Below are 25,262 nucleotides of genomic sequence, written 5' to 3'. Positions count from 1 at the left end.
CAAGTGTTGCTTCCATCCTCACCCCCCTGCGCTCTGTATGTTGCTCCCCCATCTCTGGTTCATCTATTGGTTCTGCCCCTCCATGTTCCTCCGCTTTGCTTTTTATTGGTGATACATGTGTGTCATGACACTGGCCTGGCCATTTTGCTTTTTTTCCTCTTCAGCATGGGCAACAACAAGCATTTTTTTTCTTGTTGTTGCTCATGTTTCTTGTTCAGCATTGGCAGAGCCAAAAATTCACCTAACGCTTTTTAAAGTCAAGATCTATAGACTTTGTCACAGCTTGCTCAAATGGGCATCAGAGATTGGGGAGTCAGTTGAGAAATAAAATGGAATGAAAATGTATTTTATAAAGCGTGCTTCTGCCCGAAGGTGTCTTTGCGCTACCAGTGATAGAAGAAAAGCAGAACACAACAACAAAAGAAAGCTTAAAGGATTAGGCAGGGAATTCAAATAAAATGGAAAGTGGACCTAATGCCTTAAGAGCCATGTTTTCAGGATGTTTCTGATATGTGCATTTCCTCAGCTGTAGTGGCAAATAATAGCACAGCTTGGTCGTACCAAAAACAAAACTAGTTTTACCCCAAAGAGATCGTTTGAATTTCGATCTGATTATATTGAAGGCAGAAGAAGATCGCAGGGTTCCGAAAAGAACATACCAAGTGAACTTACCCTTTACGTAATCCGCCGCTAAGCCGTGCAAAACTTTAAAAGCAATACATAAAGCTTTGAAGTCGACGCGTTTACAAACAGGTAGCCAATGAAGCTGGACAAAAGCCTGAGATTCTGATTGATGCTTGGTAATCCCCAGCAACATTTGTGCAGCGGTATTTTGCAAAACTTGCAATTTGTTTTTGTAGATTCTGCCACTTGTTAGTGTATGAGGCATTGCAATAGTCGAGCTTCGAAAGCACAAATACTGTGCCAACCAACTTTTGCAGAACATGCTGAATAAACGAAAGGACCTTCCTTAGAATTTTTAAAACCAAAAAAGGTAGCTGAGGTTACTGCATCGATTTGCTTTTCAAATGAGTTTGTCATAAAAAATGAATGCCAGGTTTTTTGCTTTGGAGACCGGTTCTGTTAGGGTTTCTAATTCCTGTGGCCACCAAGCTGGGACCAAAAGGAGATGTTATTGCCTGGCTTACCGGAGTTCAATTTTAGACAATTATTGGACATCCAGTTGTTGATCTGTAACATGCAGCTGTCGAAGTTACCTGCCAAAACCTCTGGATTCCTGGATACAGAGACTACATTCAGAGAGCCTAAACTTTTTTATAAGCTTGGCCAAGGGAGTGACATAAAGGTTGAAAAGGGTGGGTTTCAGGCATGAGCCCTGAGGAACCACACATAGTACAGAAAAAGACCTGGATGTAAAACCTTCTATGGCAACAAATTGTTCTCTCTCCGGTAAGAATGACTTGAGACGAGCAAGTGGTGCTCCCCTGATAACTAAGGAATGGAGACGATCAATTAATACTACATGATTGGTCATATCAAATGCAGCCGAAAGATCAAACGGGATCAAAGCTGCATTACTACTTTCATCTAAAGTGGCTCTCAGTTCTTCTGACACCACATTCGGGGCTGATTCGGTGCTGTGTTCACACCCAAAACCAAATTTGGAATGGTCCAGGAGTTGATTGGGTTCAAGAAATAGAACACTTCCTTTGTTAAGCGCCTTTTCAACAATTTTTAGGAGCAGAAGAACTAAGATTAGATTTCTTAAGCAGTGGTAAGATAGAGGCTATTTTCTAAACTTTAGGGAAATAGCCTTGGCTGAACATTTTAGTAAATATGTTAGCTGGATAAATAGATATTGTCTTGGGGACTAATTGCAAACTCTTTTCCAGATTTAGATTGAAAAAATGTCCAACACTTGGTCAGCCGTCAGGGATTAGAAGGAAGAAAGAACTTTTGAACCTATATGAAAATATCTCTCCATCTTGACTCCGAGATACCAGGTAACAGATGCAGCCTCTGAACCATGCTTCTTGGGAGTTAAAGGAACCTGTTGTACTTTTGTCATGAAGATATTATAAATATCTTCTACCTTAGCCTGAAAGGAGGATACTTTGGTGTCACACAAGGATGGGTTACCTTAGGTGTTCTTAGTGTCCTCCGCATGTGGAAGTTTTTTTGAACAGTTGTAAATAACTCCTTAATAGAATTTGTCAATGTTAGAAACTTCTGCATAAAATAAGCAGATTTTTCTTTTATAGATCAAGGCTTTGTATTTATTGATTTTCTGTTGATATGACTCTTTTTCCCTACGAGCATAATTGTGCCTCCATCTATGCTCCTGTCGATGACCGAGCTGTTTCATAACTTAGTGTTTCAGAAAGCCAAGGTTGAGTTGGAGTGGCCCTCTTGTTGCAAGTAAATTTTTCGGGAGCCAACTGATTAATTGCTGAGTTTAGCCAGGAGTGATAGTGAGTTGTAGCTCGGTCGAGGTTCTTTGTGATTGTTGGTGAAGAGGCCAAAAGGATGTAATCTAGAGTGGTAGACTCCATGTTATGCCAGGGATGATTGGTCTTCATTGTGGGAGAGGTAAGTGTCTTAGTGAGTTTAGCTTCAATATTAATATTAAAGATAACCGCAGAATGATTGAACCAAGTCAGCAGTAGAGCCTCTGTGAAAGACAGAGTCTGATTATCAGAAACAATTCCATCAAGTCTTTGTCCAGCTGAATGGGTAGTGAGGGGTATTGACCAACTTATTTAGCCCAAGACTGCTCATTGGGTCTAGCAACTATTCTGAATCCCTATTTAGACTATTCTCTAAATGAGGACTGTGGACTGTGTAGTCCTCATAGTCGACCATGCCTTCCCACAATTCCCTTCCCACTAAAAACGCTGACCTGGGACCAGGAGGTCGATAGATCAATAGTCCATTAAAAGAGGTGTTACTGTTAAGAGCAAACTTAAAGGCAAGGGCGCCTCATTTAAAAATGTTGGAGGCCGCAGTAAAGCTACCGGTTAAATGGTTCCGGTATAATATTGCGAGCCCCCGTCCTTCTTTCCTACACAATCTGTTCTAAAATCTGAATAACCAACAGGGTTTGCTAAAACTAGGTCGGGACCTGAACTCTCATCCGCCCAGGTTTCAGTAATAAAGGCTGTGTCTAGGTTCTGAGCCTGAAGAAACTCGAAGAGTTCAAGTTTGTTCTTATTCAAAGATCTAGCATTAATCAGAGCCCAGATTAGCATTTATTGAGATGCAGGTATCTGATTACAGGGTGGCTTAACAGCTGTCTCCGTGCAGATTTTGAGATTAGAAATTGTGAGGCTGCAACCCGGACACTTCAGCGTGCCTACAATTTCAAAGGGTCAAGAAGGAGACAATGACAATTCCTACCGGATGGTAACATGTCTGCAAATCTTCCCTCTGGAAATGAAGTGCTGAGCTGGGATGAAGCGGCACACCGACAGGATGGGCTGGCCCTAGACACTGTCCGAAAACCGGACGGACTCAAACAGGTTTGCCTTTGGTGCACCAGTGGTGTGCCAGCGTGTGGTTTCTTTTGAAGCCTAACATCTAGGACTGTGTAGGGGGCGTGTCCATAGGTGATAATCACTGCAAATAATAAATTAGGGTAATTAAAAAATAACAAGGGTCCAGCAACCCCTGTTGTGCAAGCACAAACCCCTTTGTGGAGTGCAGATACTATGAGAAAGCTGCAGTCATCCTCCCAGCTCCTGTTGCAGACCCAGAGTTTTAAACGCCAGAGGCTCGGTGGGAGTTCTTCTGTGCGCAAAGCTGCTTTGGCTTGTAATGCTCTTCCCATGTCCTTACGCAGTATTCAAGACTCAGTGATCTTCAAAAAAAAGTTAAAAACCTTCCTCTTTGAATAGCGCCTTGGTTAGTGGTACCTTTTCCAGAGCGCGCGCCAGGACACTCTTCGGAGGCGCGATATATAAATGGATTTAACATAACATAAAGCAAATGAAAACGAAAAGTTAGAAACTGTAAAGACACATTAAATCAATATATAAAACAGATGAGAGCAGGAGCCTTGCATATGGCGCCTGTTGTGACGAAATGGGAGCTGGGCACCTCCCTGACTAGAGGCTTGTGCTACAAGGAAATGATCAACAAGTTGATGATATGGTATCTTTGGTTAGGTGATGACTAGCCTGGAGAGAGAACAATGGTCCCTACAACTATGTGTACACAGAAAATTTAATATACACTTAATGTCAATAAATGTTTAGATTTTTCACATAATAAGGGTATTATACTATCATCGAAAGGGAGTGAACTAAAAGTGCCTGGTGATAGCACATGTAACACACTGTGATAAAAATACATTCCAGGATGAAACACTTAGTGATTATCCATACTGCCAAACAAAGAAGGACAAATAATTTTTTGTTGGATCATAACTTATGGTTGACGACGTTTCGATTCCAAAACAATTCAGGATCAGCGAGACTGGGCAATATAGAAAGAGAACCAGAGAGAAATAGTATAGAGAAGCTGTAGGTACAGAAGGGGAGAGGAAGTCAGATTGACTGTGCTGGGCAACAGTGTGGAAGTGAAGCATGCAGTACTCGTATACATCGAGAATTGTTCTAAAGTGGAAATGACAAAATAAAGGAGAGGGCAGGTTAACAAATAATTAATTGTCACTAGCACTGGCCAAGATGCAGATCAAAGCAATGCGCATGGTGATAATTGCGGAGGTAAAACTCCAGTTCTAATGCCACTGAATGGGGACAAGGTCGTTCTGTATGGTAATGAAAGGGGAGAAATCTATCAATAGGAGGGGGAATCAATGTGTGGAAACAGGTACAAAATGGAATAAACAAAGGGATGCGCACATTAGACCTTGGACTGACCTGCTGCCGTAACGTGTTGATGAAGCCGGGGAAACCCTAGTTGTGCGTGGTGAAATAACTTTGACTCCTGGAGATTTCTAGACAGCCAAGTGCCAAAACAGGTAGAGGGAAAATTGAGAGGAATCCATAATAGAGTATGCCGAGCGACCAACATATATGTCACCTCCCCACTGTCATGTTTTATCAAACTGCACTAATCTGCTGGGTCTAATTCACAAAAATATTAGAAATCGGAGCCATTTCTTATTTTTCATCGTGTTCATAAAATTCCTTTGAGCATCCCAAGGGACCTTCACAAGTTACAACTTAACAAGCATACTCCTTCTCCTGTATATCTTTAAATGCATATTATTCGCTGCGTACACGACCCGTTGAAGTTATGTACATTTCCACAGTTTGAAGTTTTCTCTTTTTTTTTCCAAATAACTCACACATTCAATTGTTACACTGACTACGAAGCAAGGTTCGTGGTTAAAGTGGATGTGAAATGCCTTTGGAGTGTTTGTGACTACCAGAGTTAAGCGTTCATGGGTGTTCACCATATTTCCAATGGCCCCTTCTCCACTAATAGCAATTGTTTCCACTGCTAAATGCAAAATTTTACAACAGTGAGTCATCAAACATACAGATGAATTTCCCAGGTCTGTAATATATCATTATAAGTTATAACCTAACAGGGCATTCTAGCCGACTGATGGGCATACACCACAAGCTAGGACCTATAAGGAGTGAAATGGCCTTTAGTGACTAGTATAGCCCGAAGCAAAAAGGCTATAAAGTTATTACAACATTAGAATATTGCATCTACCTGGGAAGAAAGTTCCAAATGAAAATGGAAGAATCATTAAGGCAAACGTTGGAATGTTGGAGCACAAGTCTTTATCCGCCCTTATTGGCCCTCTAGCAATTCATTTTCGTCAATGAAGCTCCTAACATTACATGTTTCTAAATTCACAAGCGAATGTGGCAGATATTACCGCTTTCGTGAGGAAGAGACAGAGATTTTCTGCATATGCGACATCGACCACTTGAGAGAGGAACTTTAACCACTTTAAAAATAGGGAGGGAGACATTGGCATCTTCCAAATAGTACGTTTACAGTGATGGAATGTCTGTAGGTAAAGGCCTCTAGCTCACATTTGGAGGGAAATGGACTCTGCCAACAGGCTAGGATGCTGAACAAAAGAGGAATACACGAATGATAATCCTCTTTTTGGTTTCCCGAGCAGCGTGCTACTCGCTGAAAAGCGATTCAACGCCTCGAGAGGGGTAGGGCTATATAATTCCAATTCCAATGAACATGCTGCTGCCGAGTAGTGACAGATACCAACACGTGTGTGTGAAGAAACGATAGTCATTCAGAGGCCTTCAGCTGGTGGTCTCTTTATCTACTGTGCACTGGAGGCCCCTACAAGAACAAGCCCAGGGCGGCCTCTGTGACTGCTTAGGCCTGATAAGTCCTGTTATGATAATGCCAGGGTGGTTCCCGGGTTATAAAACAAAAAAAAAGATGAAGAGCTGTGGTGATCATTTTGCACAATTAGCAGGGCCCCTGCCTGCCGGGGACATTTAGATGTGGACTACTGGAAGGTCGATCCCACTGTAAACCTAATGTGCCTGCCCAAATTTCACCCAGGAGCACAACAAAGTTCCAGATAATCCACGTTACCCAATTTTGTTATAATTGAGAGCTCAAGTAGGGGTGTAATAAGCAGCATAAGTTTCAGCCTTGTCTCACTCCAGTAGTTTTTAATCCGCTATTTTTTCTAGAACTATTTCTACCACAAAGAGGAGCAGCCTTACTTATTTTTTCTTTAGTAGTCACCGGATAAGCTACATTTTGCACTTGTCTGCAGGAATATCTGTTTGTATATTCATTCATTGAGGAGTTTTGAGGCATGTCACCCTGTAGACTCCAGTGCTTTCACTATGCTGATGGTGCTGTAATGGCTCCTATTGCATGCTTTTCATTGGCCCTCCATGATTTTCCTGTATAGTGTCTCATTGCACCATGTTGACTTTACTGGGTGAATGTAGTCTCTCTGCACCCAGTCCCTGACTTTCCACGTTTTAGGCTTGTTCAGATACGTGGCACATGTCTGATGTGCTCCCTACTGTTCTGTAGGACCAATGAAAACTAAGTGGCTAATTTACCCTGAAATGTTTGGTCTTATCTGTGCATTGTCAATAAGCAAATGAAACCACCATTAGTAAAGCCAAGCCAAAAGGCATCGCCTTAGCCTTGCCATTGCAGACCTGTTGTTTTTGCCAATGTTTTCTGACATTGCTGCACAACATTGCCTATAAAGCGGTTATATCTGGTGCTGAACGACATAAAAAATACAAAAAACATAATGATGTATATGCACGTATGCTGCTGGAGCACAACTGCACATATGCATCAGCTAAGTGGGTCCCTGTACATCATGACATGGTTGCCATGTTTTTTTTATATTTCCATTCCAGGATGGCGGTCGACCTTGGATAGTAAATTTGAAAAACAGAAAAAAATAAAGATGCACCAAAAATATTTTCAGTGGACATCCTGGCAGCAAATTGCAGCTGCCGGCCCTTCATAAAAAGCAAACTGTTTAATTTGAATCCATTGTTATTTGCGATTTCATTAGCTCATCCAAATTCTTGTTTTTCATCAGTGAGTAGTCTTCATGCTGTTGAAGAACACAATAATGAGACTGTAAGCATGAAGGTGTCGAAGGGGTGCCAACTGAGAAGCTAGCAGGATCCCACACACATGTAAATGAATAGACTACTCTAACCTATTGCTCCTTTCAAAAAAGTAAGAAACAATACCACTGTGTATTCCTGATGTCATATTCCCACTGATATGTACTTCTGTCTGACTGGAAGATGCTTAAACACTGGTCACCAAGCTCACTGTACCCGAAATTACTTATCCACTCGTCATATGTGGGGAAAAAATGCTCCTGTGCTATTGCCTCATCAGACCTCTCAAAATAGTCTTGCACATCACCAAATCAAAACCTGATTGCTAAAATGTACGATGGGAAGGACCTTGTCACAAGATCCTAGAAGAGGCCGAGCTGTGCTTCACCTTCGGACCCAGATCTTGAACAATGCTGCAAAATTAGGTCATCACCTTTCATCCTGTTTTAATTACTCATGTTCCTAAATACCAGATTCTTTTTGTCGTAATAGTGTGTGAGTCTTCTGAGCCACACACTGTCTACTGATCTTCTTGGTTCTATTAACTTGGAGAAGAATCAAATGATTTCCGTCTTTCTGCTCACCTATTGCATAGTGCACCCCTTCAGGTAGTTGGTGTCTGACTTGAAAAAGGAGGAGGTAGATGCACAGTGTATGAAGATCTTCATTTGTTTGTTTTATGTTTGCAGAAGGCTCCAGGGAGTTTGTTGCATCTTTGGAAACCTAATCTAAGATTATGTCACTGGGACTGTAATTGCAAAGGGTGGTTACAGGTGTAATGTCTCTTATTGGACATGTCAAATCTTAGTGAAGCAAAGAGGTTGCTACACACTCTGTCTCTGAGTAAGAACTTTGAGTACCCTTACTAGCGAAAAATGAATGAAGTTGATGTTCACTAGTGATAGTGATCCCGAAAGAGAAAATGGGATGTTAGTAATGGGCTTACATTTTAATTACTCTTTGACAATTCAGGTAATTGTCCTTGAAACCAAAGCAAATAAAAGCAAGTTAAATACTTATTTGAAGTACATATACAAATTGCACCCATTTCTTTAAGTGCTAACCACTTCTATTTTGTAGTAAACCAAACATTTTGTTTTCTCATAGTTCTAAAAAACAATGTTTGTGGAAGAATAAGAGGCAACCATCAACTGCGATGGCATTCAAGTGCGATTCCTGCAACACAAGCGAAAGAATCAGAACCTCAGATCCACCCAGACAAAAGGTAGGCAAGTGTACATGTCGGGTATAGGGATTTAAAAAGCAATATCTGCTGATGGTACATGATCACAGTGTGATATTACAAAGACTGATTTCTTCTGCAATGAAACATGATTTAATCATTTTATTTCTTTTTACTGCTCCGCCCCTCCCCCATCCCCCATCCCACCCCCACTTTACTAGCTGATCCATCACATTCCGGAACAGCCTTCCATTTATGCGCCCAATAAATCTACTGAGTACATTTTCTTTCCAGTCTTCTTTAGCATGCTTGCCTGATTTATTCTCTTGTCTGCTTGGAAAAATAATCAGGCCATTGTCAGAAGCACAAACGAAGATCCAAGTAATTATATGATGCTCTAGATTTGGAATGTGATGAGACATACAAGTAAAATTGGTATTGCTGTATACAAATTGATTGAATACTGGTTTGAAGGCATGCTTCAAAGATAAGTAATGTCATTTTTCAAAGGCTATTTACACATGACAGTTGCATGGCATGCGTAGTAGAGATCCTTAGGATTGACCAATAGGCCCTATGACTTAATATATATAAACCTTCTGGTGCCGATTAGGAAGAATGTTTTTTTAATAATCGAGTATAGGCTTGCAATGCTGAGCAAAACTCACTAATAATACAAAAAATATCAGCCTCAAAAGAGATGCACTGTAGAGGCCTGATTTAGGGGCCAGTTACGATCTGTCGAAAAGCCTCCAACCTTAGATTGGAGGCTTTTCGACAGAGAGCGTTGGTTTTCTTCTGACCGCTTGGTTACAATTTAGGCAGTCAGAAGTGAAACCGGCTGGTCATTCCGGCTGGCTTCCGATGGGCTCAAGGAGCCAGTCGGAGACCGGCCCGTAATCCTTAAGGACAGCGTTTTACGCCGGGCTGTTTCCGGCAGGCTTTCCATGCCGGGCTTTCTGACATGGAAACCATCTCGAAAAGCCAGTTTTAGGGTCCCTAGCAGGGCCCCCTTCAACTAGCGTCCCACGGTTAGTGGCCGAGGGGGCACCTGTGGTGCCTACCTGTTTATCCCTGCACCATGTGGCAGGCACCATAAGTTGCCTGCCATGCGGTGCAGGGATGAACACAACCTCCAATTTCCTTATGGAAGCTTCTGCTATGGCCGGTTATGGACCTCCGGTTGGGACCGCCAACCGGAGGTCGGTTTGACCCGTATCTGCGACTGTGTCGGAAGGAGCAAGTCCACGAAACATTGTAATAAGCCCCTTTATGTTCATAAATGTCTTTTAATGCATGTGGGTCCAAATAGAACACAGTACAAACTAAATCAGGTGTGCCTGACGACACCAGGTGTCTGTCCCACTTGTTTGTCTGGAGATGGCCGCCGAGTAGGAGCTCTCGGTAAGAGCTCCAGTGCTGGGGATCCCATTCTTGGGTCTTATCCCCGATAGCGCCGAGCGGCACCGTGCAAAGCTACACAAAAGTAACTGGAACAAGTAACTGGATTTGCTTACCTGCTTGGTGAGGCATCTGCACCTGAAAACTGCTGAGGAACCCCGACTTGCCTGGAGGCAGAGACCCACGGGAGAGGACGGAGCCGTTCCCGCCTTCCTCCTCGGACCCTGGGCTCCCCGCTGACGATAAGGATGCCTGCTGCCTAGAGCCCGCTGTGGAGGTGGTGGACCGAGCGGAATCAGTGGTTGCCTACGGGACATCCGTGAAGTGGAATCGGACCAGGATCACTGCTGGCGCCTGAAGTACTATGGAAACCCCACTGCCACAGTAGTACGGAAACTGATCCCTGCCACCGGAGTCTCCAACCAGCCTGAAGTGATCGCTTGCACCTGACTAGGGGGGCTGGTACCTGATACCGGATCACTGCTGCTGACGCCTGGGAAGCTCCTGTCGACGGAGCCCAAGACCTGCGTGGGTGGGGAGAGGATCTGCCTGCCTGCGTTCGCCTCCGCCTGCATCTGGCCGCCTGCATTCCCCATCTGCGGGTCCCGGCGATCTGGGGTGGTTGTATCCTCGGTCCGGGGGCTGGATCCATCGCACCCCGGGGGGGATCACGGAGAGGTGACGCCCTGCTGCAACGGAGAGCTCATGCCCCCACCACCCCACCACAATCACCACCACTGAAACAGACGGAGCGGGGGCAAGCGGAAGGGAGTTGAAGCGGTCCGACCCAGCACGGATGATAGCTGGATGCCGCCCTTCCCCCCCCCCCCCCAGTAGATCATCATTGAAAATGGAGCAATCGACTTCTAGAGCGTCTCCGGTGTGCTCTGTTTACGTGTCTGGGCGGCCACCGCGCAGCTCTGCTTTGGAGGGGCCTGACTTGTAGCGGACTTGTAGCAGCTTTGTGCAGCCTGACGACCAGAAGGTAATTGAACGCTAAGCTATCTCAAAACGATCTTAACATATATGCACACAGGCTTCTCACTTTCTGCCCGGAATTTTACAAGCAAAACTACTAATTCAAACATTCATGCTGGTCTTTCATTTTATGCCCGGAATGCACTGTAGGCTTTGCATTTTCGCGGGCTTTGCGGTCTCCTCACTCACCATTGGCCAATATGGCTGGGGGCCATAAACTGGAGCCATAAATCGCCCTCCTGCCTAACAATTGACCATGAGGCCTCTTACCAACGCGGTCAGGAATCTGCAAAACAGAGATAAGACTCCCTCCCAGTAAGCTAGTAATTGGGCTTGCTCATACAGGAACTGAAACTGCCCTCCCCTGCTCTAAAAGCAACAACAACAAAAGAGGACTACCGTCTCGATCTCTCCTATTTGGTGGCCATCTTGGTCTAGTCTCTCTCTCGCTTTGGCGGCCATTATGAACTAGTCATTCCCACCATTTGAACATAACCTAAGAACTGGCCATTTATACCAATCCCACCCATCACAGACTTTACATAGCGCTGCATCTAATTCTTCGTGTGACTAAGTGTCTGCCTTTTATTGCAGTATTATATATTTAATGGTATTTTATACATTTTGTGTAACCTGCTCTCATATTTTACCGGTTGAGCACTAGAGTCATATTTGTCTATTGTAGCCTACGTTTGCACCTATATTGGTTCCAGTATATCTTTAGTATTTATTCCAGTATGTATTTAGTATTTTATCCCTATTTGCATATTGTATATTTTGTAAGCTGATCCCATCTCACTTTTATCCCTATTATGTACTGATTGCTACCTCATATACTTTATTAAGTTGTAAGCTGCACCCATTCACTTTCTACTACTGGATTACACCGATGCTACCTCTTACATTTTGGTTACTTTTGGCCACTCACTAGCGTCACTTTGGTTCCATTTAACTGATTGCTACCTCATATATCCTGTACATTTCTGTAAGTTGCATCTACTCACTGTTTACTCCCGGACTGCACCGATTGCTACCTCTCATATTGGCTATTTGGCCACTCACTAATGTCTCTTTTACGCTATGTAACCTACGGTTGACAGTTGTTTTTGCACATGTGTATTACTATCGTGCCTCCTCCCATACCCTGCTATACAGCCACCCCAACATGGATCTCATCGGCAAGCACACTTATAGAATCAACTACCCATCCACTCTCACCAAAAAAGCCGCTAAACGCTTCAAACACAACTTCCTGAGGTCCCACCCTGAAACCCCCTTTGCCGACTCCTACTTCTCACCGATCAATGGAGCCCTGAACATTGATATCATCTTCCACACCTCACGCAGAGCTCAATGGAGAAAAGCGTTCCTCACCCTACTCACCGTCTCCACCACCAGGAAAACCGCTCATGGCCTAACTCTCTCCATCACACCATCCCAACTCTTCCCTGGCAGTACCACCATTACTATCTACAATAACGGGATTGTCCTAATTCAAGCCACAGACAAGAACCTGGAACTACTAGACAACCTGTTCCCCAAGTTCAAAGAGCACCTTTCCAAGCTGCGGACCTCCACCTATAACTCCTCCAGCACTATCACTCCTGACGTCACAGCCCCCACCCACAACCCTTCTAACCTAGTTCAGCATCAGAACGACACGCACCTCACCTCTACCCCCAGCACCCTAGTCAATAACCCCCTTTGCCGACTCCTACTTCTCACCGGTCAATGGAGCCCTGAACATTGATATCATCTTCCACACCTCACGCAGAGCTCAATGGAGAAAAGCGTTCCTCACCCTACTCACCGTCTCCACCACCAGGAAAACCGCTCATGGCCTAACTCTCTCCATCACACCATCCCAACTCTTCCCTGGCAGAACCACCATTACTATCTACAATAACGGGATTGTCCTAATTCAAGCCACAGACAAGAACCTGGAACTACTAGACAACCTGTTCCCCAAGTTCAAAGAGCACCTTTCCAAGCTGCGGACCTCCACCTATAACTCCTCCAGCACTATCACTCCTGACGTCACAGCCCCCACCCACAACCCTTCTAACCTAGTTCAGCATCAGAACGACACGCACCTCACCTCTACCCCCAGCACCCTAGTCAATAACCTACATGCTGTTATCACCCCACACTCCTTAATCACAGTCACAAATCGCTGCCCCTCATACACTAGCCGCCCCACTAACACTAACCCTTGGACTCCCACACATACCACTCCCATTCCTCTCTCCCTTGACAGATCAACTCCTACCCACAACTCCTCTAACCTAGATCAGCACCAGAACGAAACGCATAACGACAAATCCCACCCTTTGTCCCCCCCACCCTCAGTCCCCACTACCATCCGCTAATCAACCACGCAAGGCACACCACACCCATTATCATAACTCCCCCTCCCCACGACAGGACCATCCCCGACCCCATCTCCCCCCCCACTCTCAGCCCTCACTACCCCTCAGGCTCCCCCATCACCACCAACATACACCCCACTTCCACCCCGCTCTCTCCGCCTGCTACCAATGCCCCCATCTACGCCACCAAAACCCCCCGCACCTCATCCACTCCCATCGCCCTCATGTCCTCTCTCCTTCCTAACACCATCCCATACGCCGACAGCACGGAACCCTGCGTGAACAGCAACCCACCCTCCCTCCCGCACGATAATCCCCAGGTTAACCACTCACCCACGATTGACACCCCCCACACTCACACCTATCCCACGCTGGACAACATTATGTCCTCCCTCCTTCAGCTCAAGGAAGACATCCACACCATCAAAGAAGACATTCACACCATCAAAGAGCTTCTCATCACACCCCCCAGACACACCTAACTCACCACCACCCCCCCCTCGCAACCTGCTCTCCACCCGTCCGGATGACGCTCCCAGGCTACATCCATCACACAGGACCGCGATCCATGCCCACAATCGCAACAACCGCACCCGTCGCCCACACTGGACAGCGATCCCTGCCCACAATCGCAACAACCGCCCCCGTCGCACATGCAACCCTCTTACGGATCTCGACACTCTCACCCTCCTCCGCTCCTACGACCCAGCTGCCCTAAACAACCCAACCACCTCGCACCTCCCCATTACTACGATACACTCAAATCCCAGTAGACCCTCTTCACTAAACAACAGAATCTCCGTCCCGAATAACCTTAGAAAAGTCCCCATCTCTCTAATACCCTCTACCTCCCTTGACACACCCCGTCTCAAATGCACTCTCCTAAACTGCAGATCGGCTTCTAGACACTCCTCCGCCATCGCCGATCTAATCCTAACATTGGACCTGGACCTAATCATCTTGACTGAAACCTGGCTAACCGAATCTTCTACACCTATAATGGACATTCTGGTTCCCCCCAACTACCACAGCATTAGGCTTGACAGGTCCGGCAAGATAGGTGGAGGAATCGCATGCATACACAGGAACAACCTTTCTGTGCTGAAAGTCTCCGCATCGTCCCTACCCTCCCCAACTTCTTACGAATACATCTGCCTTGACATTATCAGTGAGGGCAAACCAATATGCTCCCTTCACGGCATTTACCACCCACCCAGAGACAACCTCCCCTTCGTCCAACAAATCATGGACATGATTTCAACCAACGCTGGACGACAGCTCACCCAAATATACCTTGGTGACTTCAACCTCCACTGGAACGATCACAATGATGCGGTGGTAAATAGTCTTAAAAACTTCCTCGACGCCCTAGACCTCACCCAAATATGCAACAGCCCGACCCACGAGAAAGGCTCTACCCTCGACCTGATCATCGCCAAAGAGGACGCCATCCAACCATGTGACTGGTCAGACCATCATATTGTCACATTCATCATCAATGAAAAAGTCAAACTCAACACTGGGCAATCCTCCAGACCTAAAGTCTGGAAAAGAGACCTGAAAAAACTCAACCCATACTCCCTACCCCCGAACAGCCGCGATCTCCTGCTCCCTCCTACGGGCGCCACAGATGTCCAATCCTTGACTGACCACTATCTCAACGCCATGACCTCAATAATTAATGAGGCTGCTCCCCTGCAACTAAAGAGTCTCCGCTAAAATCTCCAATCCATGGTACGACGGGAGTCTCAATGAAGATAGACGAGCCATGCGAATGGCAGAGCGCACCTGGAGAACTGCTCCCTCTGCACTGCATCTGAAAACGCTGAAGAAAAAGAGAAACGCCTACTTTAGGAAAATAAAGCGCTCAAAAGCAAACTTCTTCAGCCTCCAGCTCGACCAAGCAAAAAACCGCCCAAGAAAACTGTTTGAGCTAATCAGAACACAAGCCAAGGAACAACCCCAACCTCTTAGCAATGCGTGCGAAGCACCCTCCTGTGAAGACTTCGCCGCTTTCTTTACCCAAAAAACTGACAACATTAAGAGTGATCTCCGCACTGACGCAAGCCTCTTCGCCACGCCCAACTGCATAACACACACCGAACCAAAAAACAACGCTACATGGTCTTCCTTTGACACCTACACCGAAGAAGAAATAGGCAAACTGCTCAGTACCTTGAAACCCTCCAATCACTTCACGGATCCCCTCCCCGCTAATGCTGTCAAAGATTTCACTACATTGCTACTTCCACTCTGGACCAAAATTATCAACAGCTCGCTCCAACAAGGAACCATCCCTGACTCCCTCAAAGTTGGACAAGTCACTCCTTTACTAAAGAAACCTACGGTCGACCCAACCGACCTAAACAACTATCGCCCCATTACCAATATTCCCACTCTCGCCAAACTATTGGAAAAATGCGCGCAACGACAACTGACTAAACACATTAATCAGTTTGATCTCCTCAACCCTCATCAATCAGGCTTCCGAGCAGGACACAGTACTGAAACTGCTATGACTCACATAATTGACGATGCCCTTCAGCATTCGACACTGTTAAACATGAGAATGTACTCGTACTTTTGAACACAAGGATGGGTATATCTGGGACTGTTCTCAAGTGGTTCACCTCCTTTTTACACAACAGATCGCAGAAATTCAAGAGTAACAACCTGATGTCCTCGCCAATACCGGTTTCGTTGGGCGTCCCTCAAGGATCCTCCCTATCACCAACTTTGTTCAACCTAGTTATGGAACCTATCACTACCTTGCTACAAGCATCCAATGTACTTTTTCACATGTACGCAGATGACACCCAACTATATCTCAAACTACAATCCCCCAAAGACATTCTACTCCTGAACTCAACGATCAGAAGCACCCAATCCTGGCTTGCCGATAATCATCTCAAACTCAATGCTCTGAAAACAGAGTTCCTTCTGATCTCACCTCCCGCGAAGATCTCTACTACTCAATCCTGGCTGAAACAGCGAACTGCACTCAATGTCCAACCCACCATAGTAGACTCGGCAAAATCTCTAGGCATAACTCTCGACTCCAATCTCAACATGCAGCATCATATCAGCAAGGCTACTAAGGGAGCAAACTTCCAAATCAATATCGTGAGGAAACTTAAACCCTTCCTGCCAGCCAAAGACTTCCAAACTGCAGTACAAGCACTAGTAATCCCGCGAATTGACTACGGCAGCATCGCCCTCTGCGGTCTTCCGTTAACCACTACTGCACCCCTAAGAGCTTCTCTAAACGCTGCAGCGAGACTCATCACGGGGTCAAAAAAACACTCGCATATCTCCCCTGACTTGAAATCCTTGAACTGGCTGCCTTTGGAAGCCAGAATTCACCTGAAAATCGCCTGCATGACACACAAGGCTGTACATCTGAGCTCTCCCGGATACCTCGCTCAGAAGCTGTCAATCTCTGGCGGCTCTAGAAACACCAGAGGCACTAACAATCTTCTGCTAAAACCTCAAAGATTCCGTAAGGAAAAAACTTATAAACGCTCCTTTGGCACCCAGGATCTTGAACTCACTCCCTCCTGAAACCAGGCTCCTCTCTTCCATCACACTTTTTAAGAAAGAAGTAAAAGCTATTCTCATGGCCAAATACACTTGACACTTGACCTATTAACGTTATCCGTATAGACTCTGCACCATTCTGTATTATTCTGCCTGATCACTACGACGATGTGTTTTACCTGTATTATTGACTTACCTGACTATATATGCACACATCTATCTGTAATATCTGCATATTGATGTACCTGTTTTACTTTACTCCCTAATGATTTGAGTTTCACTCTCTTGTTGGTATGCCCTGCTTTGTAAAGCGCTCTGATATCTGCAAAGATCTTGTTCGCGCTATATAAAACTTTCAAAATAAATAAAAAATAAATGCTGGTATGTAGCGGGCCTTTATATAGCGTGCAGTGCGTTGCAAAATCGGAGACCGCTTTTCAGTGATAGTTAACATGAAAAAGAGGAAGAATAATTCAAATCCAAGTGTTGGGAATATGTTATCACATAATGGAAGCTGGTTGATTGCCTAGTAATTTTTTTATTTTTTTTTAAGTGGGATTATTGTTTCTATGAAACATAATGAAAAATTCAAGTTTAAAGAATAGTGAAGGATTATTAAGCTAGGCATTCCCTTCCAGAGAATCAATTGAGAAACGTATTAGTATACAGCGCCAGATGATAATTTACAAAGTATGGAATGTATTATCCTGCATTGTGGAATTTGCAAAGTTACACAAAGGTGACATATTTGTTTGTAAACTGGTCTTTGTTTGTTTTCAGGAGAAAACCTAAAACTGGAATCCTGATGTTAAACATGGGAGGCCCCGAGACCCTGGATGATGTACATGGTTTCCTCCTCAGACTTTTCTTAGATAAAGACCTCATGACTCTTCCAGCACAAAGGTAAGGGATGCATGTTTATTCCTCTGTATAACAAGGATAATAATGCAACGTTTTAACACAGTTTTAACATGGTGTAAGAAAGTAAATTATGCTTTGGGGTGAGCGACTGCCCACCACAAGGAATAATAACTCATCCTGTAGGTGTGAACCCTCAACATCAGTAAGATAACCTCAGGTCAACTCCCTGACAGCTATGGCACAGGGCAGGCAGTCGTAACTTAGGGCAATGTGTGAAGTATTTATGCTGTACCAAAACGGTAATAAAGTAACACAAAATCAAAATGCTGACCCAAATTAGAAACGTAAAATAAAATGTAATTCATAAAATGACCTCCAAGCAACAAAAATTCAATAAGGTTAACTGGAACTAGGATTATATTTAAAACGTAAGTAAAACTGGCGCCAAAACCACAAAGCGACAATGATAGTTCTTGAAAGTGGTAGACCGGGACCTCTGCGCATTTAGAGGCCAACTGTTGAGTTCTAGTCGTAAACCACAAGCTGATCGGTCCCGATAAAATCCTGGAAGTCAAAATAGTTTCCAAGTCTACTCAAAGAGGGGCTGTGTCACTTTTTTTAATAAAAGCTTGAAAATTCTTCTAAGTCCAAACGCAGAATTGACCTTTTTGAGATAAAACATTCTCTCTGCACAGACTGCTGCTGTAATTGTAGCCGCCACAGTGGAAGAGAGCGTCGGATATCTGAAAAGGGTTGGTCCCTCTGGACCTCGTGAAATTTTTCACTGAATATATTTTAAGTTCCAGCGCAGAATGGGACTTAGTCATTTTTTTCCGATGTGCTAGGAGTTGAGTAGGATGAAGTTGAAATTCAATTTGTCGCTGTGAACTGCCTATACGATATCTCTTCTGGTTGGTCCTGCTGAGGTTGTGAAAGGAAAGTTTTCAGAAATTTCAAAACTTTCTTCTGATGCCCAAACAACTACAGGAGTACATTCTAAACCCCCTGGGACCTTACAGGAAGGCCTGTGGAGGTCCTCCGGGTGTCAGGCACAGGCCAAGCCCAAAGTCCAGCCCAGGTTCAGTTTCCTCTGGTCTTTTGCAGTTTGTTTTGTCCCTGTAGCCACACAGCAGGTCAGTCAACTGTCAATGTTGTTCCTGGACACTGCTTCTTCTGGGTGCAAGAAAAAACAGATCCCGACTTTCAGAGCTCCTCACAGGTCACAGACTGTAGGTTCAGTACTTCTCTGATCTACCGCAGGGCCAGTAAATGTTCTAAGAATGGTGACAGGTGATGCCACATTTATTTCTGGCACCAGCTAATGGGTGGGGTTGATTCCTGAAAACTACCTAACCAATGAGGTAAAAGTTCTTCGGAACAATCTACCCACTTTTTCAGATGTTCCTGCATGCCTTACCGCAAACAATCCCACAGTGCCGCTCACTCTCAAAATCCAAGATGGGGAAACCCTTCCCTCCTTCTGCAGAGCCTGGGTCCTCAACCAGGTATGTAGCTAGGGTAATGAACATTCCTCTCCTTTGTGGTCACTCAAAACCGGTTCTAAGGGTAGCTTTCCTCCCACTGGGTTTGGGGCCAGTCTGACTATTGGGATATAGCCTGGGGCCTTCCAGAAATCACAGGGCATTTACTTGCAACACAGCAGGTTCCTTTGAAGTAAATGATGTTCCTGGGCCCACCCCAAATTGGTCGTCCTGCTGGGGAAGAAAACACCTTCCCATTACTCTGCCAGTGTCTCTGTTCTGGAAGTAGGTTTCACACCTAATTCAAGCCAATTACAGGCTAGGCTGTGGATGGTGAGCTAATGAAAATTAGCCTGTGGTAGTTTCAGGCATGGCAAAAGATTATTTTCTAAAAATGAAAGTTCCAATATATTTAATAAAAACCCGAATAGAGAAGAAAATTGGATTATTTAAATTGTATAAATAATAAGTCTTTGAATTGAGTCTGTAACTCGCACAGGTCAAAAGTTTAGATTAAAGTGTATAATCTATACCTTGACTTTTCCTATGTGGTAGTTGCAGCCTGATCAGTATCAATGTAATTTTGGCCCTGGTAACTGGGAAAACATGCCATTTCTAATATCACACATGTTCCACTCCTAAGTATTATGCACCTTACCTTGTGGGCAGAAAATTATGCATAGAGTGACTTATTTAATATTTTAAATCCGATTCCTACCTGTCAAAGGGGTGTTTTTGACATGTCTGTGCAGTAGGGTTCAAGCTTCTACTGTCAGACGACATTGGGTAGACCTGAAGCCAATGTTATGCTGCCACTGTAGTAGATGGCACTGTAGGTGCTGCAGTTCACAGGTGGCTTTTAACTTTCATTGCCTGGGGCGAGTTTCCATACAATATACTATGGTCTTGAAGAAAATTTGATTGTGCCCATCAAGTTTAAGACAATTTATATTTAAAGGGGGAGCTTAGGCACTTTAATCTTGTTTAGCGGGGGTAACGTGCACAGGGTTCCAGGTCCAGAAATAGGCAGCAAATATGGGGGTAAAAACACAGAAAATACAGGTTGCCTACACAGTTTTTTATTACATTATCACAACATGTGTGCTTCACTCCCGCTTGTCCTAGTTACTTGCTACATAGCAGCTAAGATAGCGTACTGAGATCAGTGGTTGGAGTTGAGATAGATGTGTATACCGCATGTCACCAATTTGAATCCCAGGAGGCAAAACTGACCCTTTAACCTTTCTTTGACTGATACACTGAATACTATTCAATAGGGCATTATCAACACAATTTGCTTGCAGTGATATGAAAACGTAAAAATCTGCAGAGGCTAGAGTTTGATATGACAACGTTGTTAAATAATTCTCTCTTTTGATAATTACAAAGCTGTCATTAGGTTTGATCTGATGACGTTCTCTCCATTGATTTCAAATTATTGCTATATATATATATATATATATATATATATATATATATATATATATATATATATATATATATATATATATATATATATATATATATATATATATACATACACACACACACTAGGTGTTTAATATGTGAGGTGCAATTGATTAGAGCGAGAGTTGTGCTTCAGGAATCATGCTAGTTCGGTATGTGTTTTCATTAGTGGCTTACTGGTGAGGGTACAACGTGCAGTATTTACATAGACAACTTTGAGAAAGGCATTGGTTGTGATAGCTAAACCCATACTCTCTAGCTGGAGGTAACCTCCTCTTTTGCTGGAAAGATAGTTTAATAAGCTAAACGCTCGCTGCTGAGATAGTTGATAATCTGCAGGTTACTAGTTTGAATCCCAGTATGACCAACTTACATTTCCATCATTCACAATTCAGTAAACTTGAGCTTATTAATGGCTCTCCTTTTTTATTTTTTTAAACGATTTGGAAAGGCAGAAGTGAGGTTTGGAGTTATTTATTTTTTCAAAGCCGAGCCCTTTTTTTGTCAAACCATTGCGATGGTTTCTTGCATGAAAACTATTATAAAAAAAATAAAATAAACCCATGCAGAAAACAATATTTTATTCTCTTTCATTGTGGAGGATAGCTTTGGACATTCACTTGCCTACCTTTCGGTCTGACATGACCACCTTAGTATTTAGAACAGTTTTGCGGTGGGTTATTGCATGTCTAAGGTCTAATAAATTACCTGGACAACATTTTATATTGGAATAGGTGAAAGGGTGGTTACGGGTAAATACCCCCCAATCACGATCAGCTTGTTGTAAGTACTTAGTTTTGTGCTGAACTGGATAAAATCCAGTCTCGTTCCAGGAGTGGAAACTCAGCTTTTAGGATTTCAGCTTGAAATGGTGGAGTATGATTTGAAGCTGCCAAAGGAGAAGTGGATGGATCCCCAGGGGATATAAGAAGGCTTTTAAATGTGCAGGTTTCTTTTTTAAAAAACAAACTTTATCATGTTTTATCAAACATCACATAAACTAATAGCTTCATCTTATATCAGACGTGCATGTTACAGCAGGAACGCAAAAAAACAGTTACACATTAGAGATATTTTACATGTAGCATTACTCTATGCACAATCACAGCTGTATGATTGCTTGAATTGACGCGGTTATACCCTGCCACACATAGTTCCTCCAAGATCTATGGAGAGTTTGACAAAGAGAGAGTAGTGTCCCGTGTCTCACATAGTTTGCATATTTCATCAGGTCGTATTGTTTGCAGAGCCGGGTTCACATACAACAAATGACAATACTACACTTCAGGGGCATCCTGTGTGTCTTCTCCGAGGGGGAACCCTCTGTATGCTCATCTTGTGCCTGAAGATATGAAATCAATGTTCCCAAATATCTCTGGGACGGCAAGTGATCGGCAATAGTTCTGCATATGCTGTGAGTTGGTCTTTGCCATATATAAAATCTTGCAGCCACTCTTTGAATTTCGGAGCTCGCCTCCTACCCCATCTACAAGCCACTTTCCACTTAGCCAGTAGTAGCCCCATGGTGGTGAATTTTCTGTGTGTCTTGGGGATGTCTGCTGTGTAGCTTAGTAGCGTAAGCAGGGTAAAACACGAGAGTGGGATTGCAATCATCTTGGATAGTGCTGCAAGTGCCTCCTGCTAATACTTTGGAACCTGAGCACATGCACATGCCAGATGCAAGAAGTCGGCCCACTCTTGGTGACATCTTTCACATCTGTCCTCCACTTGTAGTTTGTATTTGCGGAGTAGTGTGGGTGTATAATACGCTCATGTTTAGAAACTTGAAGTGTATGATACGCAGACTGCTCCTGCCTGTGATTTCTGTGGTTTGCTCACAGCAGAACTTCCACTGCTCATCCATTATCACGGATTCTAGATCCCAATCCCAGGCAACTCTGGCCCTCGGCGGGGTGTACAGTCGCTCCAGCAGTGCTGCATGATAAATGCGCGACACAGTATGTGAGGGACCAGAAATTTTAAGCGTGACCTGCAGGACCACCAGCTGTTCAGGTTCCTGCGGAAAGCTTGGTGTGCTGGCTCACATATCATGTTTCAAACGTATGTACAGGAACATCTCCAGAGGTATAAACCCCTCCCTGGTCAGTATGTCCTTCTGATCTTTGAATCACCCCTGAGATACATATCGCCCCATGTGTGCAGCCCTCTTTTATGCAACGTGTCTCTGCATACTGCTTCCTGCATGACTGGGGCACTTGAGAGCTGTGGTAGAGGCATGAGGGGAGAGTAGAGTAGAGCCTCACCCATCATCCTGGTTAGGCGCTTCCAGGCATTATTGGCGCATGAGACTGTGTGGTATTACCTTTTTGCCCGGGACTTGCACTCCCAGCAAGGAGGTGATTGGTGTAGGTGCCATGTAGCCTTGTTCAATGACCAGATGGGGCATGAAAGGTGGTGGGTGAAGCCAATGGACTGCATAGTGGGCCTTAGCACTAAGGTAGTAGAGTTCCAGGTCTGGAGCCTCAAAACCTCCTCTAGAGATGGGCGGAGTCAGGTGTGTCCAGGCTAGTTTAATGAGTAAGGAGCGAAGAGTGTTAAAAAAAATTACGCCCTGGGTAGTAATGTATATTGATAAATCGGTAGGGAAGCTTGGGAACGATGTTCATTTTCATCAGGGCTATCCTGCTAGCCAATGAAAGAGGGAGGGCGATATAGCGCTCTATTCACGTGCCAATTTTTCAATTGCAGCACCGTAGTTTGCTCTTATGGTCTCCGCAGGGTCCTAGTAATGTTGATAGCCAGATTCTTGATTTTGTCATTACACCAGCTTAGTGGGTATTCAGATGCAAACCTAGGATTATTGGGGATAAGTAGGAAGATCTGTGATTTATTCCAATTTAGGTTTATCCCTGATATGTGGCCAAATCTGATGAATTCTCGCAGGATGGGATTGAGACTGACACTTAGCTCACGGAGATAGAGGGTGATGTCATCCGCGTACAGGGATATTAGGATTTGGCTGGAGGGATAGATTATAGCGTGCTCTCAATGATGTTGTCAAATCTTTGCGCCAAAGGGTCAATCGCTAAAGCAAAAGTAATGGAGAGAGCGGGCAACACTGACGAGTACCTCGCTTGACGGGGTCAGAGTATAGTCCTCTGATCTGAACCACCACTTCCGGTTTGGAGTATAACAGCTGAATCCAGGCCAAGAAAGGACGAGGGAGGCCCATACGACCCAGAATGGCATGCATATAATCCCACTCCAAGGATTCAAATGCCTTTGTGGCATCTAAAAAGACTTCTTTATTTTAATAAAACAGACGAGTTTCGGCTACAAGCCTTCGTCGGTGTTCACCGAAAAAAACCTTGTAGCCGAAACGCGTCTGTTTTATTGAAATAAAGAAGTTTGTAACTGCGTCCCCCCTGTGAGTGCGGTAATTCTTGCAAATATGGAGAATTAGAGCTGAATATATATTTAATATATATATCTATATATATCTCTATATATCTCTATCCATCTACCGCTCACAAATCTATCGGGTAATCGTACCCGTAACAGAAGACGGCACTCACGAGGGAAGGAGTTCAATAGATTTTATTCAGAACTCCGGGCAAAACAAGACACGTTTCGGCACTTAGCCTTTGTCAATTTCTGCACACTATATAGCCAAGATGTCAGGAGCATTTTATGCTATGATCTGGTATTTCTCCTCTTTTCGATTATTAACTGAATGAAAAGTATATAGTGTATTGAAATACATGAGAATGTTCTATTGAAGGATTGGTAAATGTATATATGAAATGTATACTGGTATGAAGGACGGAACAGAGACTAGCCCATCTGTGGGCAATAGTTGTTTTTAGTTTTGACAGTCAGAAGACAATGAACTTATCGAGGATAATTTGCTTTGCCGATACACGGCATTATGATGCATTTATACACACTTGGGAAGTAATTGTATCAACTGTAATACCTCGCTTTTATGCACTTGTCGGTTCATCTTTAGATATTCAAAGATGGCGGCTACAAAGACTGTCGAATTTGAGATTGGTCTGTTTTCTCTTTCCATACCGGAATACACATACAGGAAATATAAATGTAAACATGGCTGCGGCGTTTTGTGTGCAGAAATTGACAAAGGCTAGGCGCCGAAACGCGTCTTGTTTTGCCTGGAGTTCTGAATAAAATCTATTGAACTCCTTCCCTTGTGAGTGGCGTCTTCTGTTACGGGTACGATTACCTGATGGAGTTGTGAGCGGTATGTTGAAGCGGGAACACCCGCGCTTGACGAGCACCCGTCCTTGAGTGTAACTAGCTGGTGTTTTGGAGCAGTGATATATACAAAAGGTCTTGGCTAACCCCAGACCTAAAAAAAAAGAGCAAAATATGGGCTCCAGTGAAGCAAGCTAAGAACATGTAGACATATATTCCTGCTTTCATACAAATTCGGTGCTTTACGGCATTTGGTCTCAAAGTGGTAAAATGCATTGACCAT

The 25,262-nt window shown here is 44.1% G+C and overlaps 1 protein-coding gene across 1 annotated transcript in view; it reads left to right on the top strand.

Annotated features, from left to right (window-relative positions):
* Positions 1 to 25,262, top strand: part of FECH (ferrochelatase) — a 271,577-nt gene that overhangs the window by 13,709 nt on the left and 232,606 nt on the right. Inside the window, exons 2-3 of the mRNA XM_078674860.1 lie at positions 8,634 to 8,751; positions 17,775 to 17,897. Of these exons, the coding sequence (XP_078530986.1) occupies positions 8,634 to 8,751; positions 17,775 to 17,897 (241 nt within the window). The remainder of the gene's footprint in view (positions 1 to 8,633; positions 8,752 to 17,774; positions 17,898 to 25,262) is intronic.

The sequence above is a fragment of the Lissotriton helveticus genome, chromosome 2_1 (genome assembly GCF_964261635.1).
Source record: "Lissotriton helveticus chromosome 2_1, aLisHel1.1, whole genome shotgun sequence".
Lineage (NCBI taxonomy): Eukaryota > Metazoa > Chordata > Amphibia > Caudata > Salamandridae > Lissotriton > Lissotriton helveticus.
Note: the sequence above shows the minus strand (reverse complement) of the source record. Positions and strands in the feature narration are given on the sequence as shown.